The 15,982-nt window shown below is 41.7% G+C and overlaps 1 protein-coding gene across 4 annotated transcripts in view; it reads right to left on the minus strand.

Annotated features, from left to right (window-relative positions):
- The window catches only part of CEP41 (centrosomal protein 41), a 47,951-nt gene extending 32,814 nt beyond the window's left edge, over window positions 1-15,137 (minus strand). For 2 of the 4 annotated variants that reach the window (XM_046670178.1, XM_046670176.1), the window contains exons 1-2: window positions 15,035-15,137; window positions 1,784-1,847 (exon numbers count right to left, since the gene is read on the minus strand). In XM_046670178.1, the coding sequence (XP_046526134.1) occupies window positions 1,784-1,807 (24 nt within the window). In that variant the 5' untranslated portion in view covers window positions 1,808-1,847; window positions 15,035-15,137. The remainder of the gene's footprint in view (window positions 1-1,783; window positions 1,848-15,034) is intronic. The other 2 variants (XM_046670179.1, XM_046670177.1) reach the window with 2 other exon arrangements.
- Window positions 15,138-15,982: the final 845 nt, after the last annotated feature.

The following is a 15,982-nucleotide window of genomic DNA, read 5'->3' on the forward strand; positions in this document are numbered from 1 at the left end:
CAGGATTCGAACTGGTGAAACCCTGGGCTGCCGCAGTGGATCGTGAGAACTTAACCACTCAGCCACGGGGCCAGCCCCTGTATTATTTCTTATAATTCCAAGTGAATCTACAATTATCTCAAAATAAAAAGTTTAGTTAGCAAAGACACTAGTTTAAAAATCTCAGGATAAAAAAGGTAATTACTATGTATTATAAAAAGCAGATATAAGTACATCAATTTAAAAAAAATTGAAATTAATTTCAGGTAGAGTTGAGTTAAACTTCGGTATAAATTTAGGAATTGAAGAGAAAGAAATGGGTTTTCATTCACAGATCCCAATTCAATTTCCAGGAGAAAAAAATATGAGGATATAGACAAATCTACATATCTGAAAAAAACCTCAGCTCTAAAAATTTTAATTTTAGAAGGTTCCAAAAGAAACGCACTCCTTTCCAGTGGTCTTTAAAATGTTATCTGGACTCCTCAGAGAGAATATGGCATTTTTAATCAAAGTGCCTCCCTCACAGAATAGCTTATTTCATTAAGGGTGGGTCACAGTAGCAATTAAGGGGGAGACAGAGATGGACGAATTGAAGGCATTTGTGGTAGGTGAAATAAGATGGAGGAAATACTGGGACAGCATGGCCTAAGAGATAGTACATAGGACTCCAACACTGACTTCCTCATCCTGCATACAAATCCTAGTTCTATCTCCTTTTATTGAACTTCAAGGAAATCACATAATCTCTGTGCCATAATTTCTTCCTTCTCAAAAGCAGAGAGTATTTTTTTACCTCCCATCGAACAGGATATTTGCAAGGATAAATATCTGTATAGCACGGAAATGTCTGAAAAAAAAGGCCCCAAGAAATAGTATCTGTAAATGTGGTTCATTTAAAACATTTAAGTCTATTTCATATGAGGAAACACGTATAATGGAAGATAATGATTTTGAAGGAGATTGGAGAAAGAGAAAGACAAATGAGATTTAAACAAAGTCAGGCTTCCAGTTTATTTTCTCAGTTGTCCTCAGGTTACTGGTGGAAAATTTAGTATTACAAAAGGCACGTGGTACTCCAATCCACTAGCAAAGCCATCTTAATAAGATGGATTTTCCACAGCAGACTTTAAAAGGCTGAAAAAAACTAAACAAAATAAACAAGCAAAATCCCACAAGACTGCAAAGCCACTAGGGGCCTAGGGAGTGGTCTTCATCACGACACTGAGAAATGTTAACAGCATGCAAACAAGCAGTAATGCGCTCTTAAATGTCATTTTACCTGAACTGCAGCACCAACTTAATCCTGTGTTATAGCTACTCATCCAACTCTGTCTGCCTCCACTTGAATCTAAACTCTTTGACTGCAAAAATCATGATTCACACTCATCTTTATATGTCCCATAGTCCATAACTTTGCATGTCGTTGGCACTCTGCAAATACCGAAATGAACAATCGTGCACAAGTACGATCTATTACTCCCAATTTAAAGGAGTGTACACAAAGTGTTCCAAAATAGAGGTTGACTTTCTGATATCTATTTAGTCTCAGTCCTGCAACTTACTGAACAATGTTTTCACCGAATTCTCAATTTCTAATAAGCTAAATTATATGAATGTAAATTTTTACTGATAATCTGAAAAACAGCTTTCAAAAATAAGTTCAGAGCCCAGAAAGACATGAGGCAAGACAGTGAGAAACTTTTAGCTGTGAATTATACCAGACATGACAGGCTGCTTCCTGTCAATAATTAGCTATTGGACTAAAAAAAAAACAAGTTTTAATTTGCTAATCTTTACTCACCAGTGTCCAGTCTTGACTTGACATGCTGATACTTTGGGTTTTGTGGTATCCTTCGGGTCAGATACTAAAAAATAAGAAAACTCACAATTAATTAGGTCAATGTAAGGATAAGGGTAGCAAAGTTGGGAAAGAGTCAGATACTTAAAAAAAGACCAAATGCTAAAATTTCACCAAATTTAAAGACAGAAGAAGCTCTAGAGGTCCAATCATCCCTTTAAAGTAGGAATCTTATCTACAGCATGTCCACAGATGAAAAATTATCTTGTTTCTGTCAAAACATTTCCATATTTTGTCAAAATAATCTCATAGCACTATGTAATTAAGAAAGAACCTTTTAAAAATTATTTCTGATGTTGAGCCAAAATTGGTCTCTCTCTAATTTTCATCCAGTCCATGTTGCAACCCAGAATAAGCCACCCAACTCTGCTTCAAGAAATCCGCTAAGATAACTAATGGCAGCTCTCTGGTCCTTCTTTTTAATTTTACTCTTTGTATGACGGTTTCTAGGCCATCTTCTCTGGACATCCTCTAGATTTTATCTACATCTCCCTTAAAAAGTCGCACGCGGATCCAGACTTGAGCACAGCGCCCAGGTGTTGCCAGGCCAGGACCCAGTTCGGCAGGCCTCTCATTGTTGGCTTGGAGTCTACGGTCCACAGATGTCCTTACGATGGCATCTGCTCCCGGGGCAGCTGCAGCACATCCGGGCTCAGGGTAAGCTTGTGGTCAGCTTTTTTTGCCTATGTCAGGTCTCCCTTGTCTGAACTCCGGGAATGAACTCTAAATCCGAGCACAAGACATTTACCCACATCAAATTTCAGTGGCGTACTTGAAGGCCATTAAGTGAGAGAAGGCTAATGAATAAAGACATTACAAAATATAGCTTTCTTGCTCAGGCTTTTTTCTGGCTGACAAGTATGAAAATCTTATGTTCAGTAACAGGTAGCTGTGGAATATGAAATTAAAACTGGGTAATACCTTTCCAGCTTCATCCTCTGCCACTCTCCCACATGTTCCCAAGTTGAAGTTGCCCGAATGATCCCCAAATGTGCCGCCCACATTCAGGTCTCCAGTCTTAGCAAATGTCTGCCTAGAATGCCTTTCCTCAACTTGTCCTCGGGCAAAATTTTACATCCTCTCTAAAGCCGTCCAAGGTGGAGTTAGGCACTTTCTTCTCCCTGGCTCCCAGAGCATCAACACCCTGCACCCCTGTTTACACCTCGACCTTCCTCCCTCGTGTAGGATTTCCTTGAAGGCAGGGACGGTAACTTACTCAAATTTGTATTCACTCAGGACCTAGTACATGGTAGGTACATTTACTGACATTCAATCAATAAACGAATATCTCAAATGAGGATCGCATTATAGCAACCACTTGATTCCTTAGAAGAGAACATCAAATTTCAAAACCTGTATCACTTGCCCTTGAGAACAGTTAACTACAGCACATCCTGCCAGGAGGATTGAAAAATAAATTATTTATATGTAAAAATACCCTTTCAAATGATCCACAACGCATAAAAATAATAGAGGGCACACTTCAAAGTCTTACAGAGTGCCTGTTGGTCAGAGTTTTGGAGTTCAGAGACCAGGAAGAATTTTTAAAAACTGGGGGCACCTACAGAGAGTTATCAACTTTTAATTTTGCCAAATAAGGACATTGAAAAAAAATGAAGCAAAACCTCATAATAACTACCATCTGCTATTTTAACACCTGAAGATTAACAAAGGAAAAAAAACACCAGAATAAAAAGGTCAGTCCTTTAGTGTTATTAAAAACCTCATGATATTGTCTGCGTTTTTATTTCCCCCCAGGCAAGTAAAACCTCCGTCATGGACACTGAGCATTGGTCCTCAGGTGTGTGTGTGGAAGGCCTGAGCTAGTTTGTGCTGAGAGAAAGAATGGAAAGCTCTTTCCTCCATCGGATCAGTAACTTGCTGTCTATACGGGAACGTGACCCTAATGCCAATTCCAACTCCTTCCAAGACGAAGATGGAGAAGGTTCTTAAGTGAGAGAATGAAAATATTCAGAGACTGAAAAGGGGGACTTTAGGACCAGTTCCTCAGAGGAAGACACTATCATGGCAAAACAAAACAAAAAAGTAAACCAAAAAACAAGGAAAACATGAGCCTGATAAATTGGGTCAAGAAAAGCTAATACTAGAATTCAGTTATCTTAGGCTAAGCGATTTTCTTTTTCTTCTTTTTTTGCACTCTGTATTTTTCTAATTTCTATATTCTATTTCCTGTTTTTACTTTTGTTTTGTTTTTCCAGCTAGTTTCCTAGCAAAGCTTCTTTTGAAAAATTCCAGGCTAGTTTCTGCCGAACCAAGGGGATTTGTCCATACCTAAGCCAACATAGCTAAGAAGTGAGGGTGTCTCTGGGGACCAGGTGGAGTGGCAGCAGAATGATGGGGGGAGAGAGTGTGGACAGCTGCAGTGGCTGAGCCCTTCCCGCCCCCGGTTTTCCCTTACATAGACTAATGAGAAATCCATATGCCACAGTAGAAAAATGTAGTTTCTTTTCCATTTTCCCACTTGGATCCAACTTCTTGTTCCTGACTTTCTAGTACCAACCACAATGTAAAACTATTTGTGCTCCCCTCTAAGCAGAAGATCATAGATTTTCTGGAAGTGCCATACTTTTTTTCCTGAAAAGTCTTGCTTTGGGGCTGATTGTTTCTTGACCTACTGACCAAGTGGCTTTTTTTTTCAATTACATAAACAGGATGGAATGGTGGAAAGTGAAAGAGCTGAGAAAAGATGCTGTTTCAAGGAAGACTATTCATTCATTCAACAAAGCCTTATTAAGTACCAACCATTCATTTAGTCAACACTTACTGGGTGCCTACTAGGAGTGAGCCACTGTGCTGAGGACAGAGGTAAAAAACACACACAGTCCTTGCCATCCAGCTCTCACTGATGCTGGGAAAGAAAGACAAGTGAACGAACAGATGCCACACTACATGAACAAGGAGAGGGAAGCAGGAGGTGCAACAGGAACGTGTAAGATTGGCACCTAATCCAGACTAAGCATCAAGAACCGTTTCCTGAGGGGTGACTTCTAAGCTGAAATCTGAGGGCCAAGAAAGTCAGTCAAGCTAAAGGAGTAGTGGGTGGGAGCCACAGGGTTCCTGGTGACTGGTAGATGTGGGCAATAAGGGGCAATACAGGGTCAAATAAAGCCAGAGAGGCAGGCAGGGGCAGAGCATAAAGGGCCTTGTATCCATGCTAAGAAACTTGGATTTTATCCAGTAGATCATTGGTTTGCAAACAGGGAGAATTTTGCTCCCCCCAATACCCCCCAGGGACAATTATCAATGTCTGGAGACATTTTAGTTGTCATAACTGGGTGGTGGGGGGTGCTACTGACATCTGGTGAGTAGAGGCCAGGGATGCTGCTAAACATCCTACAATCACAGGAATGCCCCCCCACAATAAAGAATTAGCTGGCCCAAAAAGCCAATAGTGCTGAAGTTGAGAAACACTAGTGTAGACAATGAGGAGTCATGGAAGGAAATTTAAGGAGAAGTTATGAGATTATATTTCCGTTTTAGAAAGATCTCTGGCAGCACTCTGCAGAATAAGATCGTAGTCAATAATGGAGGCACAAAGACCAGTTACAAGGCAGTTGTACTAAGAGAATCTGTGGTCCTAAGGAAGTGGCAGTAGAGATGAGGAGGAAGAGACAATTTCAAGAAATCTTTAAGACGAAAATCAGTATGATTTAACATTGACTGGTGTAATGGGGAGGACAGTGATACAATTCCCCAAAAAGGGGACTTGAAGAACCATATATTGAAAAACATGATGTGTTCTGTTTGGGGCAGGTTGAGTGTGAAGTATCTGTGGGTTATCCAAAAATGGAAGTGATGAGCTGGCTATTTGGGTGTGGAGATGAGCAGAAAGATCTGGGCTAGAAAAAAAAAGATTTAGGGGTTGTGAGCATATAGGCAGCAGGGGAAGCCATGAGAATGGACAAAATCACTGTTGGAGAGTGTGTAAACTGAGAAGAAAAACCCCAACATTTAAGGTTCAGTGGTGAAAAGTGCCATGGATGAGATTCCAAAGAGGCCAGAAGAAAGTGGGTCATAAAAATCAAAGAAGAGGTTCAGGAAGAAGGGAGGGATCCACAGTGATCGATGCTGTCAAGCCAGAGAACAAGAGATCAGATATGAACAACCAAACTAGAAGGCAGGTCAAGTAAGAGAACAACAGAAAAGTGAATTTGGGTTGAACAAACTAGGACACTGTTGACCTTGGTGGATGTGGTTATAAGTTGACAGGAGCAGAAGCAAAAACAGCAGGTTGAGTGTGTGAGAGGGGAGGAAGGAAAGAAGAGGATAGTAGACAGATGGTCTTTTTTTCTGTCTTGGGAGTTGCTAAGGAATAGTTTTCGTTGTGTTTTGTTTTAGAAGAAAGGAGAGATTTGGGGATGTTTATAGGCTAATGGGCAAGATAAGAGAGGCTGAAAATGAAGCAGAAAGACACAGAAATGAGGGAGTGGGAGGATGAGGCTCAGAGTCCAGGCGAAAGGTTCAGCTTTGGATACATATTTAAGATAACCATATAAGATAGGTGGTCATGATGAAGTTCATCAGGAGGAGGGAGGAAGTTGAGAAAGTTCATGTTCGTGGGTATTATTACAGCCTCTTTGAGAGCAACCCAAAACCCCAAAGGCCCTTTAAGAGCATACACCTCTAGGGAGAGTCAAAAGACAATGCCCTCCCTCTCTATCCACCCCATCCCAGCTACTTAACTTCTACTCAGCTTTTGAGACCCAGCATCTTCAAGGAAGACTGGAGGCCCCAGTCAGAAGGAAATCTCCTCCCTGCCTGGATTATCACAGCACTTTGTACCATTTACACTCCCCACTTCTTGCGCTTGGGACAAGGGCTCTACCTTGTAGATCTCTGTACCGACTATATGGCCTTGCACTAGTGTGAGAGCAGTAAGTACTGCTGACTGGATAAAGGTGGTTCTGAGACCCGAGCAACATGCACCGTGCATGCTAGTGCCTCGTGAGCAGGAGAGACATTGAGGGCTCTAGGAATCTGAAACAAAGAGAGAGCTCACACGCTGCGGGGGATAAAGGGAGACCTCACGGAAGAAATGGCACTGGAGCTGTGTTTTAAGGGTTGAACGTCTGTGGATAAAAAGATAGGGAAAAGGGATGGAAACAGTATTCCAAGTAGAGGAAATTAGAGCAGCAAAGCCACTTTAAAAAGCATGTTTAAAGAACAGCAAATCATTCTATTTGCTGGAGAAGGTGCAACAACAATAAAGGTAATCGCTGCTAACATTTACTGAGTGCTTAACTATGTGTTCAGGCACTCACCTAAGCATTTCACCTCCATTATTTCATTTAATCCTCGCAACCACCTGTGAGGTAGACACTAACATTACCTTCATCCTACTATTGGGAAACAGAAGAACAGAGAGGCAGAGTGACTTCCTGAGGTTACTCAGCTGGTAAGAGTGCTGGAACCTGGATTTAAACTGGGCTGTCTGGTTTTAGAGCTTAAACTCTTTCACACCCTATTGTACAGCCTCCCTCAGGCACGGGTTCTGAATATGGGGTCCACTGATGGGTTTTAGGAGGTCAGGCATCCCATGGAACCGTATGCAAAATTTTGAGTGTATGTGCATTTTTCTGGGGAAAGGGTCCTTGGTTATCACCAAATTTTCAAAGGGGTTTATAACCCAAAAAGGGTTAAGAAGCATGGGTATATGGAATCTTGTGCTGTAAGGTTGGACATGGATAGGGAGGCTCAAAGTAGAGAACTCTGAGTGTAGACTGAAGGTCTGGCCTAGTCCCTGAGAACAATGCAAGGTACTAAAAAACACTGATCCATGAGCCACACAATCAAAACAGTATTTTGGCAGAATACTAACATATGCAAAAACTGGACTTTGTGAATACATGGATATTAGAGAAGAAGGGAGAAGAATGAGAAGTCAACTATGGGATTTTTCTGAAGGGAAATCACCAAAAAAAATAAGTGTGATTGTCTGAATCACAAATCATTCAAAAATGAGTGAGCTTTTCTGACTTTCCACCTCTCTCAAAACGTAACTCACAAGGTTGTCACATTAAAATGGCAACATATGTAATAAGATTTACATTTAAAGGATTAAAAATATACCATTATACATTTTGTTCAGAATCTACTTATCTCCTTTGCGTAGAGTCCACAAAATGAAACAAGCGGGTGTCAGTTTTAAAAACAGCCTCATTTAAGGCAATCTCACATTTAAAATACGTCTTTTAAAGGAGAACATTTTTTTTAAATGGGAGTTTTAATTTGATCCAATGCTACTGATCTCAAACACCAAACTTGGCCCATGTTTGCAAGGGAAGCAGCCCCTAAGTTGCCAGCAGCTACCACCTGTGGCCGACTGTATTTTTTAAGATGGCCACAACAGAATTTCCCATCCCACTAAATACTGTGAGGCTGACACTCCTCCCATTGAGGGCTGGGGCCTATATTCCCTCCCCTGGAATCTGGGTGGGCCTGCGACTGTGATGGAAGTGGTACCATATGACTTCTGAGGCTAGATCATAAAAGGCAGTATGGCTTCCACCTGGTTCTTTTCGGACACTTCTTCTTGGAACCCAGCCACCATGCTGCGAGGAAGGCCAAGCCATGTGGAAAAGTCCATTTGTAGGTGGCATGGCTGACAGCCCCAGCTGAGGTCCAAGCCAAGAGACTATCAACGGCCAGACAGGTGAACAAAGAAGGCTTCAAGATAACACCTGCCCCAGCTTCTGTCTGTCTGCAAAACCACGTGACAGATCTCAAGCGAGATCTGCCCAGCTGAGCCTAGTCAACCTCCAGAACCATGAGAGACAATAATAAAATGACTATTGTTGTTTTAAGGCACTAAATATGGGGGGTGATTATTACAAACCAACATATAATTGGAATGCCACCCCCACTCTTTTTACTTTCTAGCTAAGCTCTTTGAAAAAGAACAACACTGGATATCTGTACCTTACTCCCCACCATTCTACCGTGCTTCCTGTAGCAGCTAGCCAACATCAGAGATCCCCTAATTGCCAAATATAATGGCTACTTTTCAGTCTTTAACTGACATGACCTTTCTGTACCATATGACACTGCCATATAGCCTCACTTTCTTCACTTCCACTTCCTTGTCTTCAGTAATATCTCTCTCTCCTGATTCTCCAACAACATGTGAATCATTCCTCTGTCAGCCACTTAAACACTGTCTTCCCCAGGATTCCATCTTCTCAATCTACAGGTTCTCTATGGGCCAAACACTTAGGTTTAATTCCATTTATATGCTTCTGATTTCCAAATAGTGAACTCTAGCTGGACTTCTCCTCCCAGCTCAGACATATATTCATTTGCTCATTCAACAAAGATTTAAGGAACAACTATTGTGTGCCAGGCAGTGGGACAATGCAGACAATGTCCCTATCCTATACTCCTGTGAGTATGCCAGAAATAAACAAGGAAATAAAATAATTACAGATCATGATCTATTGGGTGAAGATAGCATAATGAACAAATGTGACTAATTTTACTTTCTTCTAAAACTTCAATAAAACCTCATTGAAAGGATATTATTTTGAGAACATAAGGTCCAAAAAACACAGAGTGGGAGAAGTGATAGCAATAGATTTCTGAAGTCTAGAAAGCCTATCAACAAGTGAAAATGACTTGATTGACTCAGCAAGTCAAAGGAAAGCCAAGAACAATTCTTAAAAGGCTCAGGAATTGACAGCCCCAGGCATCTCCAGAAGTGGGGAGTAAAAGCAGAGGCTGAAATAAGGAAGATTAGTTGAAGGCTGACTGAGAAGCAGTTGGATCTCCAATCTTCTCCCCTCTGTGCCACTGAGTGACTGCCCCTCCCCCACCATGGCAGATATGTACAGATTTATTCCCTGGAAAGGGTGTCTGGACTAGGGGGTCTCCAGACACAGGGAAAGGCAGAGATCTCATTACTGAAAACAGGGGTATTGAGTGATGCATACTAATGTTGAGATTTAGCCCCTGGCCTTAATTCCTCCAGAAATTCAAGTAGCCTTTTACTCTCAGGAGAGTAGAGGAGTTCTCTGGGGAAAAGGACCAGCCTGAGAGGAAAGAGCTGAAGACACAGCTCTGGGAGAGGGAGTCTCCAAATCATGGCGCAGTGAGATCTTCCTATAATTAAGCTCACCATCAGCAAGCCTGTCTCACATATACAGAGATCCCAATCACCTTTTTTTTTTTTTGAGGAAGACTGGCCCTAAGCAAACATCCATAACCATCTTCCTCTACTTTATATGAGGGATGCCTGCCACAGCATGGTGTGATAAGCGGTGCACAGGTCCACGCTCGGGATCCAAACCAGTGAACCCTGGGCTGCTGAAGTGGGGCGTGCAGACTTAACTACTACACCACTGGGCCAGCTCCCCAATCACGTTTTCAGGTCTCCTACTCAAAAACATAAATTAACAATTTAGGATTAAAAGAAGTTTGAGAACATTGCTATGAACTAAATTGTGTCCCACCTCAAAATCTGTACAGTGAAGCCCTAACTCCCAACGTGACTATTACTGGAGATAGGCCTTTAGAGGTAATTAAGGTTAAATGAAGTCATAAAGGTGGGGCACAAATCCAATAGGATCAGTGTCCTGATAAAAAAAGACAGCAAAGAGCTCATTCTGTCTCTTCAAGCACACACTGAAAGAAAAGGTCATATGAGCACAAAGCAAGAAAGTAGCCATCTGCAAGCCAGGAAGGAGCACTCACCAGAAACTAAATCAGCCAGCACCTTGATCTTGGACTTCCCAGCCTCCAAAGCTACGAGAAATAAGTCTCTGTTGTTTAAGCCACCCAGTCTGTGGTATTTTGTTCTGGCAGCCCAAGCTAATACAAACATCATCAAGAAAACAAAAGAAAAACAGCAATATGGAGGAAAGAGAGACTATGTAGGGACAAAAAAGACCTTTTAAAACTATCATTAAAGAAATGAAAACATACATCCACCCAAAAACTTGTACGTGAATATCCATAGTAGCATCATTCATAATAGCCCCAAAGTGGAAACAACCCAAATGTCCATCAATAAAAGAACACATAAATAAAATGTGCTATATCTATGCAAAGGAATATTATTCAGTAATAAAAAGGAATGAAATACTGATGCACGATATAACATGGATGAACCTTTAAAACATTATGCTAAATGAAAGAAGCCATTCACAAAAGACCACATTTCACATGATTCCGTTTATACGAAATGTAGAGAACAGGCAAATCTACGGAGACAGAAGCAGATTAGTGGTTGCCAAGACTGGAAGTTAGAGGGATAGGGGAGACAATGGGAAGATTGGGGAGTGACAGCTAAAGGATACAGGATTTCTTTTTGGGGTGATGAAAATGTTCTAAAATTGATTGTATCGATGATTGCACAATTCTGTGAATATACTAAAATCACTGAATTGTACACTTTAAATGAATGAACTTATGGTATGCAAATTGTATCTCAATAAAGCCGTTACCAAAAAATTAAAATTTAACAAGTGAAAAAATACAAAAAACTTTTGCTCTACAACCATACCAAGTACTTAGGGAAAAGTTAAAAGAAAATAATTAAGTTGAGCTATATTCTTCTGACATGGAAAGATGTCCAAGACATATTAAGTGAAAAAAAAACAAGTCAAAGAACCATATGAACAATGTTGTAACATTTGTATAGAACAAAACCAAAATATGAAACTTGTGCGCACCTGCGCTCTCACTCTCTCTCTCTCTCGACACACACATGCACAAACGTATGCAAATATATATAGAAAGTTTTGGAAAACACATCTATGCAAAAAAATGATAAACAGTGATGTAGGAAACTGTCCTATATTATTCATAACAATTTATAAATACTACAGAATAAAATAAAGGCAGAAACAGCAGGAAAAACAATAAGCAGTAAGAAACAAAATGTAACCCTAATGATCTCTGCTGTGGCAGTAATCAATCTTTACAGCCACAAAAGCCAAAAAAACCACACAAAAAACCCAAAAATACTCAATAATAATAATAATTTAAAAAATCCAATTAGAAATTAGGCAAAAGACACAAAGAAATACTTTACCAAAGAAGATATATGGATGGCAAATAAGCACATGAAAAGATGTAAGATGTTCAAACTCAATATCCATTAGGGAAATGCAAATTAAGACCATGACAAGAGGTCACTACACATCTACTAAAACAACTGAAATAAAAAATGTTGACAATAGCAAATGTTGCCAAGAATGTGCAAAAACTGGGTCTCTCACACACTGGTGTTGGGAATGTAAAATGGTACAGGCAGTCTGGAAAATAGTTTGGCAGTTTCTAAAAAAAACTAAATGTAAACTTACCACACAACCCAGCAACTGCACTCCTGGGCATGTATGCCGGAAATGAAAATTAATGTCCATACAAAGAACTGTATCCCAACATTCTTGTCTTTATTTGTAATAGCCCAAAGCAGAAAACCACCAAAACATCCTACAATAGTTGAACGGCTAGACAAACTGTTAGACATACCACAGAATACTAATCAGCAAGAAAAGGAACGAACTATTGCTACAGGCAGCAACTTGGATGTGTCTCAGGGACGTTATCCTGAGTGAAAAAAGCCAGTCTCAAAAGGTCACATACTGTACGATTCTGTTTATGTAACGTTCTCAAAATGACAAAATTACAGAAATAGAGAACATGTTAGCGGTTGTCAGGGGTTAAGATGGTGAAGGGGAGGAAAGAAGACATGACTAGGAAGGGGTAGCATGAGGGAGATGTTTGTGGTAATGGAATAGTTCTGTATCTTGACTGTAAATCTATACATGTGCAAATCTTGATTATATTAAATCTACACATATGATAAAGTAGCCTAGAACTATATACACATATATTGCACAAACATTAATTTTCTGGTTTTGATATTGTACGATACTTATGTAAAAGATAATCATTGGGGGAAACTGGGTGAAGGGTACATGGGATCACTTTGTACTATTTTTGCTACTTCCTGTGAATCAATATTTATTCCAAAATAAAAGTTTTTTAAAGGACATCACAGTCCAGAACAGAGGTCTTAAAAATTAAAAACCTGATGGCAGAAATTAAAAACTCAATAGAAAGATTGGAAGATAAAGTTAAACACAATCTCCCAAAGAGAGCAAAAAGACAAAGATGTGGAAAACAAGAGATAAAATTCAAGAAAATTAGAGACCCAGTCATATAGAAACAACATCAGAATAATGAATTCAAGGAAGAGAGAATGGAGAAAATAGGAGGCAGAAAGTCGACAAAATAACTTAAAAAAAACTTTACAGAACAGAAAGACACGAGTTTATGTTACCCACCAAAATGAGTGAAAATGGACTGATAGCAAGAAATATCTTTGTGAAACATCCTAACACTGGGGACAAAGAGAAGATCCTATGCTTCCAGAAAGAAACAATCAAGTCATATACAAAGGAACAGAATGGACTTCTCTCCAGCAACACTGGATGCGAGAAGACCACAATGCAACGTTTTCAATATGCTGATGATTTCCAACCAAGAATTCTATACTTAAATTGTCAGGCAAATAAATGTGAAGGCAGAATAATAACATTTTTAGACATGCCTAACATTTTAGGCATAAGAAATATTTATTTCTTATGCACTCTTTCTCAAGAAACTACTGGAAATTGTGTTCCACTAAAACAAGAGAGTAAGCTGGACATCTATGGCACAAACGTAACCACACAGGGCATCCCTGCTCCTCCCCCCCATACCCCTAAGACTATTCCTCCTTCTCTTTCTCTCATATTCCTGATCTCATTAATGGCATCAGCACCAAGCAGTAGCCCAAGCTGGGAACCGAGGTCATCCATCACACTCTCATTTCTCAAAGCTAATCATGAAGACTTGATGATTTTACCCTCTAAATATTTCTCAATTCTGTCCCTAGTTCCATGGCCTGACTTCTGGTCTCTATCACAATAACCACCTAACCAATCTCCCTATCCCCAGTCCTGGCCTCCGCAAATCCATGCTCCACCATGTGGCTACAGCCATCTGCCTAAAACGCAAAACTAACCAAGTGACTCTGTCACTTAAAACCCCAAAGTTTCTCAAAATCTGACCAGCAGGCAAGAGAAACACGTGGCAATCAACCTGCCATTCTCCACGCCTACCTCCCCACCTCCATGGTAGAGATTATAATCCAACATGGCGCTTTCCTGCAGAGCCTAAACTCAGCCTCATAACTTTCTTAAGAGAGCTCACAGGCATCCCCCATGAGATGAAACAATCTGCAACTCCTGTTCAAGAACTTTAGCCAGGCGCGGAAGGCCCTTCCAGACTCTACTCCTGCCTCTCTACAGGGACCTGTCCACTCCCACATCTCGCACCTCCTTGACTTCGCTCACGCAGTTCTTCTCCACCTGGGATGCTGCTTCACCTGGCTAACAACCTTGCCAACAACCTTGCCATTTCAGGCCGTCTCCAGGACCCTTCTCTCACTTCCTCAGTTGAGTTCTCTTCTCTCTGTACTCTTCTAATATCTTGTCCCCCAAATTCTGTTCCCCCGGTACTCAAATTCTGTTCAGAAGTCTCCCTCACTAGACTGAATTTATTAAAGGACAAAGGGCTTGTCTTATTCTCTTTGTATTTCCAGCCCCTACTGCACGGTAGGAGTCCAATAAACATTGGTTGAAATTAAATGACCACAAATGCAGCAGGGCACGGGGGGGGTGTGAAACAGACAAGAAAGTGAAAAGACCTTCCGGGAAGCGCGTAGAACTAACGTCATATTTTGCATCCTTTCCAAACGGCTTGGTCTGCTTATTCCTGCTCTTCCTGTATCCCCGTAATCAGAAACGATGGCTCCTTTTGATTTTGTTCCTTCAGTGTTCGGGGCTTCATTCATATGTTACTCATGTTTTGTCACTGTCACTCCTAGACTGTAAGCCCTTTGAGGGAAGGGATTGTGTCTTTACGCACTTCGCTTCTCACGGTGACAGATGGCGGCGTACAGGAAGCACGTGAGGCACGGTGGCCGGTCACCAGAGGACAATAGACCAGGCCCCGCTTCCCCGAGTCCCGCCCGCCCCCTCCCCTCTCCTCTCCTCTCTAGACCCCTCCTCACGCCGGCCGCTTCCCGCCTTCCGGGCGGCGGAAGTCGCGGCTGCTCTTCCCTGCCCACGTGGAGCCTTTTCCGGTGCGCCCGCCCCTCCGCCTCGCCGGTCCGGACCTGGCCCTCACCTCAGGATTCCCAATGTGCCTCCGGACAGACATATTTGCTCCAACCGACCACGCTCGGGGTTCTAGCCTCACCGGTTGCCTCTAGCCCTAGCTTCCTACCCCCACAACCCCGCTCAGCCGCCTCCCTACAACCTCTTCTCTGATTGGCCTGCCTGCCCCGACCAGCCAATGGAGGCTCTGTTTACTGTGTCATCGCGGGGTCAGAGGAGAGCGAGACGCCGCTCCACAGTTGCCAAGGGCAACGCGGGACGCCGGCTGCAGAGGCCTTTTGTGCTCTCGGGGGCCGACAGGCTCCAGGCTGAGCGGGGGAAGAGGGGCGCGGGGGAGGGGCGGCTGGCGCCTGCGCGGGGGCGGCTGCGCAGAGTCCGAGGGGGGAGGGGCCGGACGGGGGAAAAAAGCGTTTCTGGCTAATGTCGGAGCCGAAATACGGCATCGAGCACCCCATTTTAGCCAAACATCTGGCTACGTCTTCCACGACAGGGAACAGATATGGGACAGGGTTGTGCAGCAGGAAGGGGAAGCTGTAGTTTATTATTTTCAAGTTAAGTTAATATGCAAATTATGCAAAGTATGTGCAAATACAGTAATTATTGTTGCTTTAAAAGCTTTTAGCTAGCTAGAGAAAGGCCACCATAATTAGAAAATGCACACGCCATTCTGTGATTCATCATTCATTTAACAAATATTTAATAAGCACCTTATGAGAAAAGCTGCAGTAGGTTTTGTGGAGGATGGGAGGATGACTAAGACCCAGTCTCGTTGTCATGGAAACCATTGTGACTCCTGCCGTCAGCCACCACCTGTTCTTATTCCAGATCTGAAAATGAAGTCTTAGCACCTTTACAAAACAATCACACACACAGTTTGCCTTGGCTCTAAAATGTCCCACCAAATCCATTAAAATTATTATTTCCTTTTATATGAGAGAACAACACGGTAACCTTTTGT

This window comes from Equus quagga, chromosome 8, assembly GCF_021613505.1.
Source record: "Equus quagga isolate Etosha38 chromosome 8, UCLA_HA_Equagga_1.0, whole genome shotgun sequence".
Lineage (NCBI taxonomy): Eukaryota > Metazoa > Chordata > Mammalia > Perissodactyla > Equidae > Equus > Equus quagga.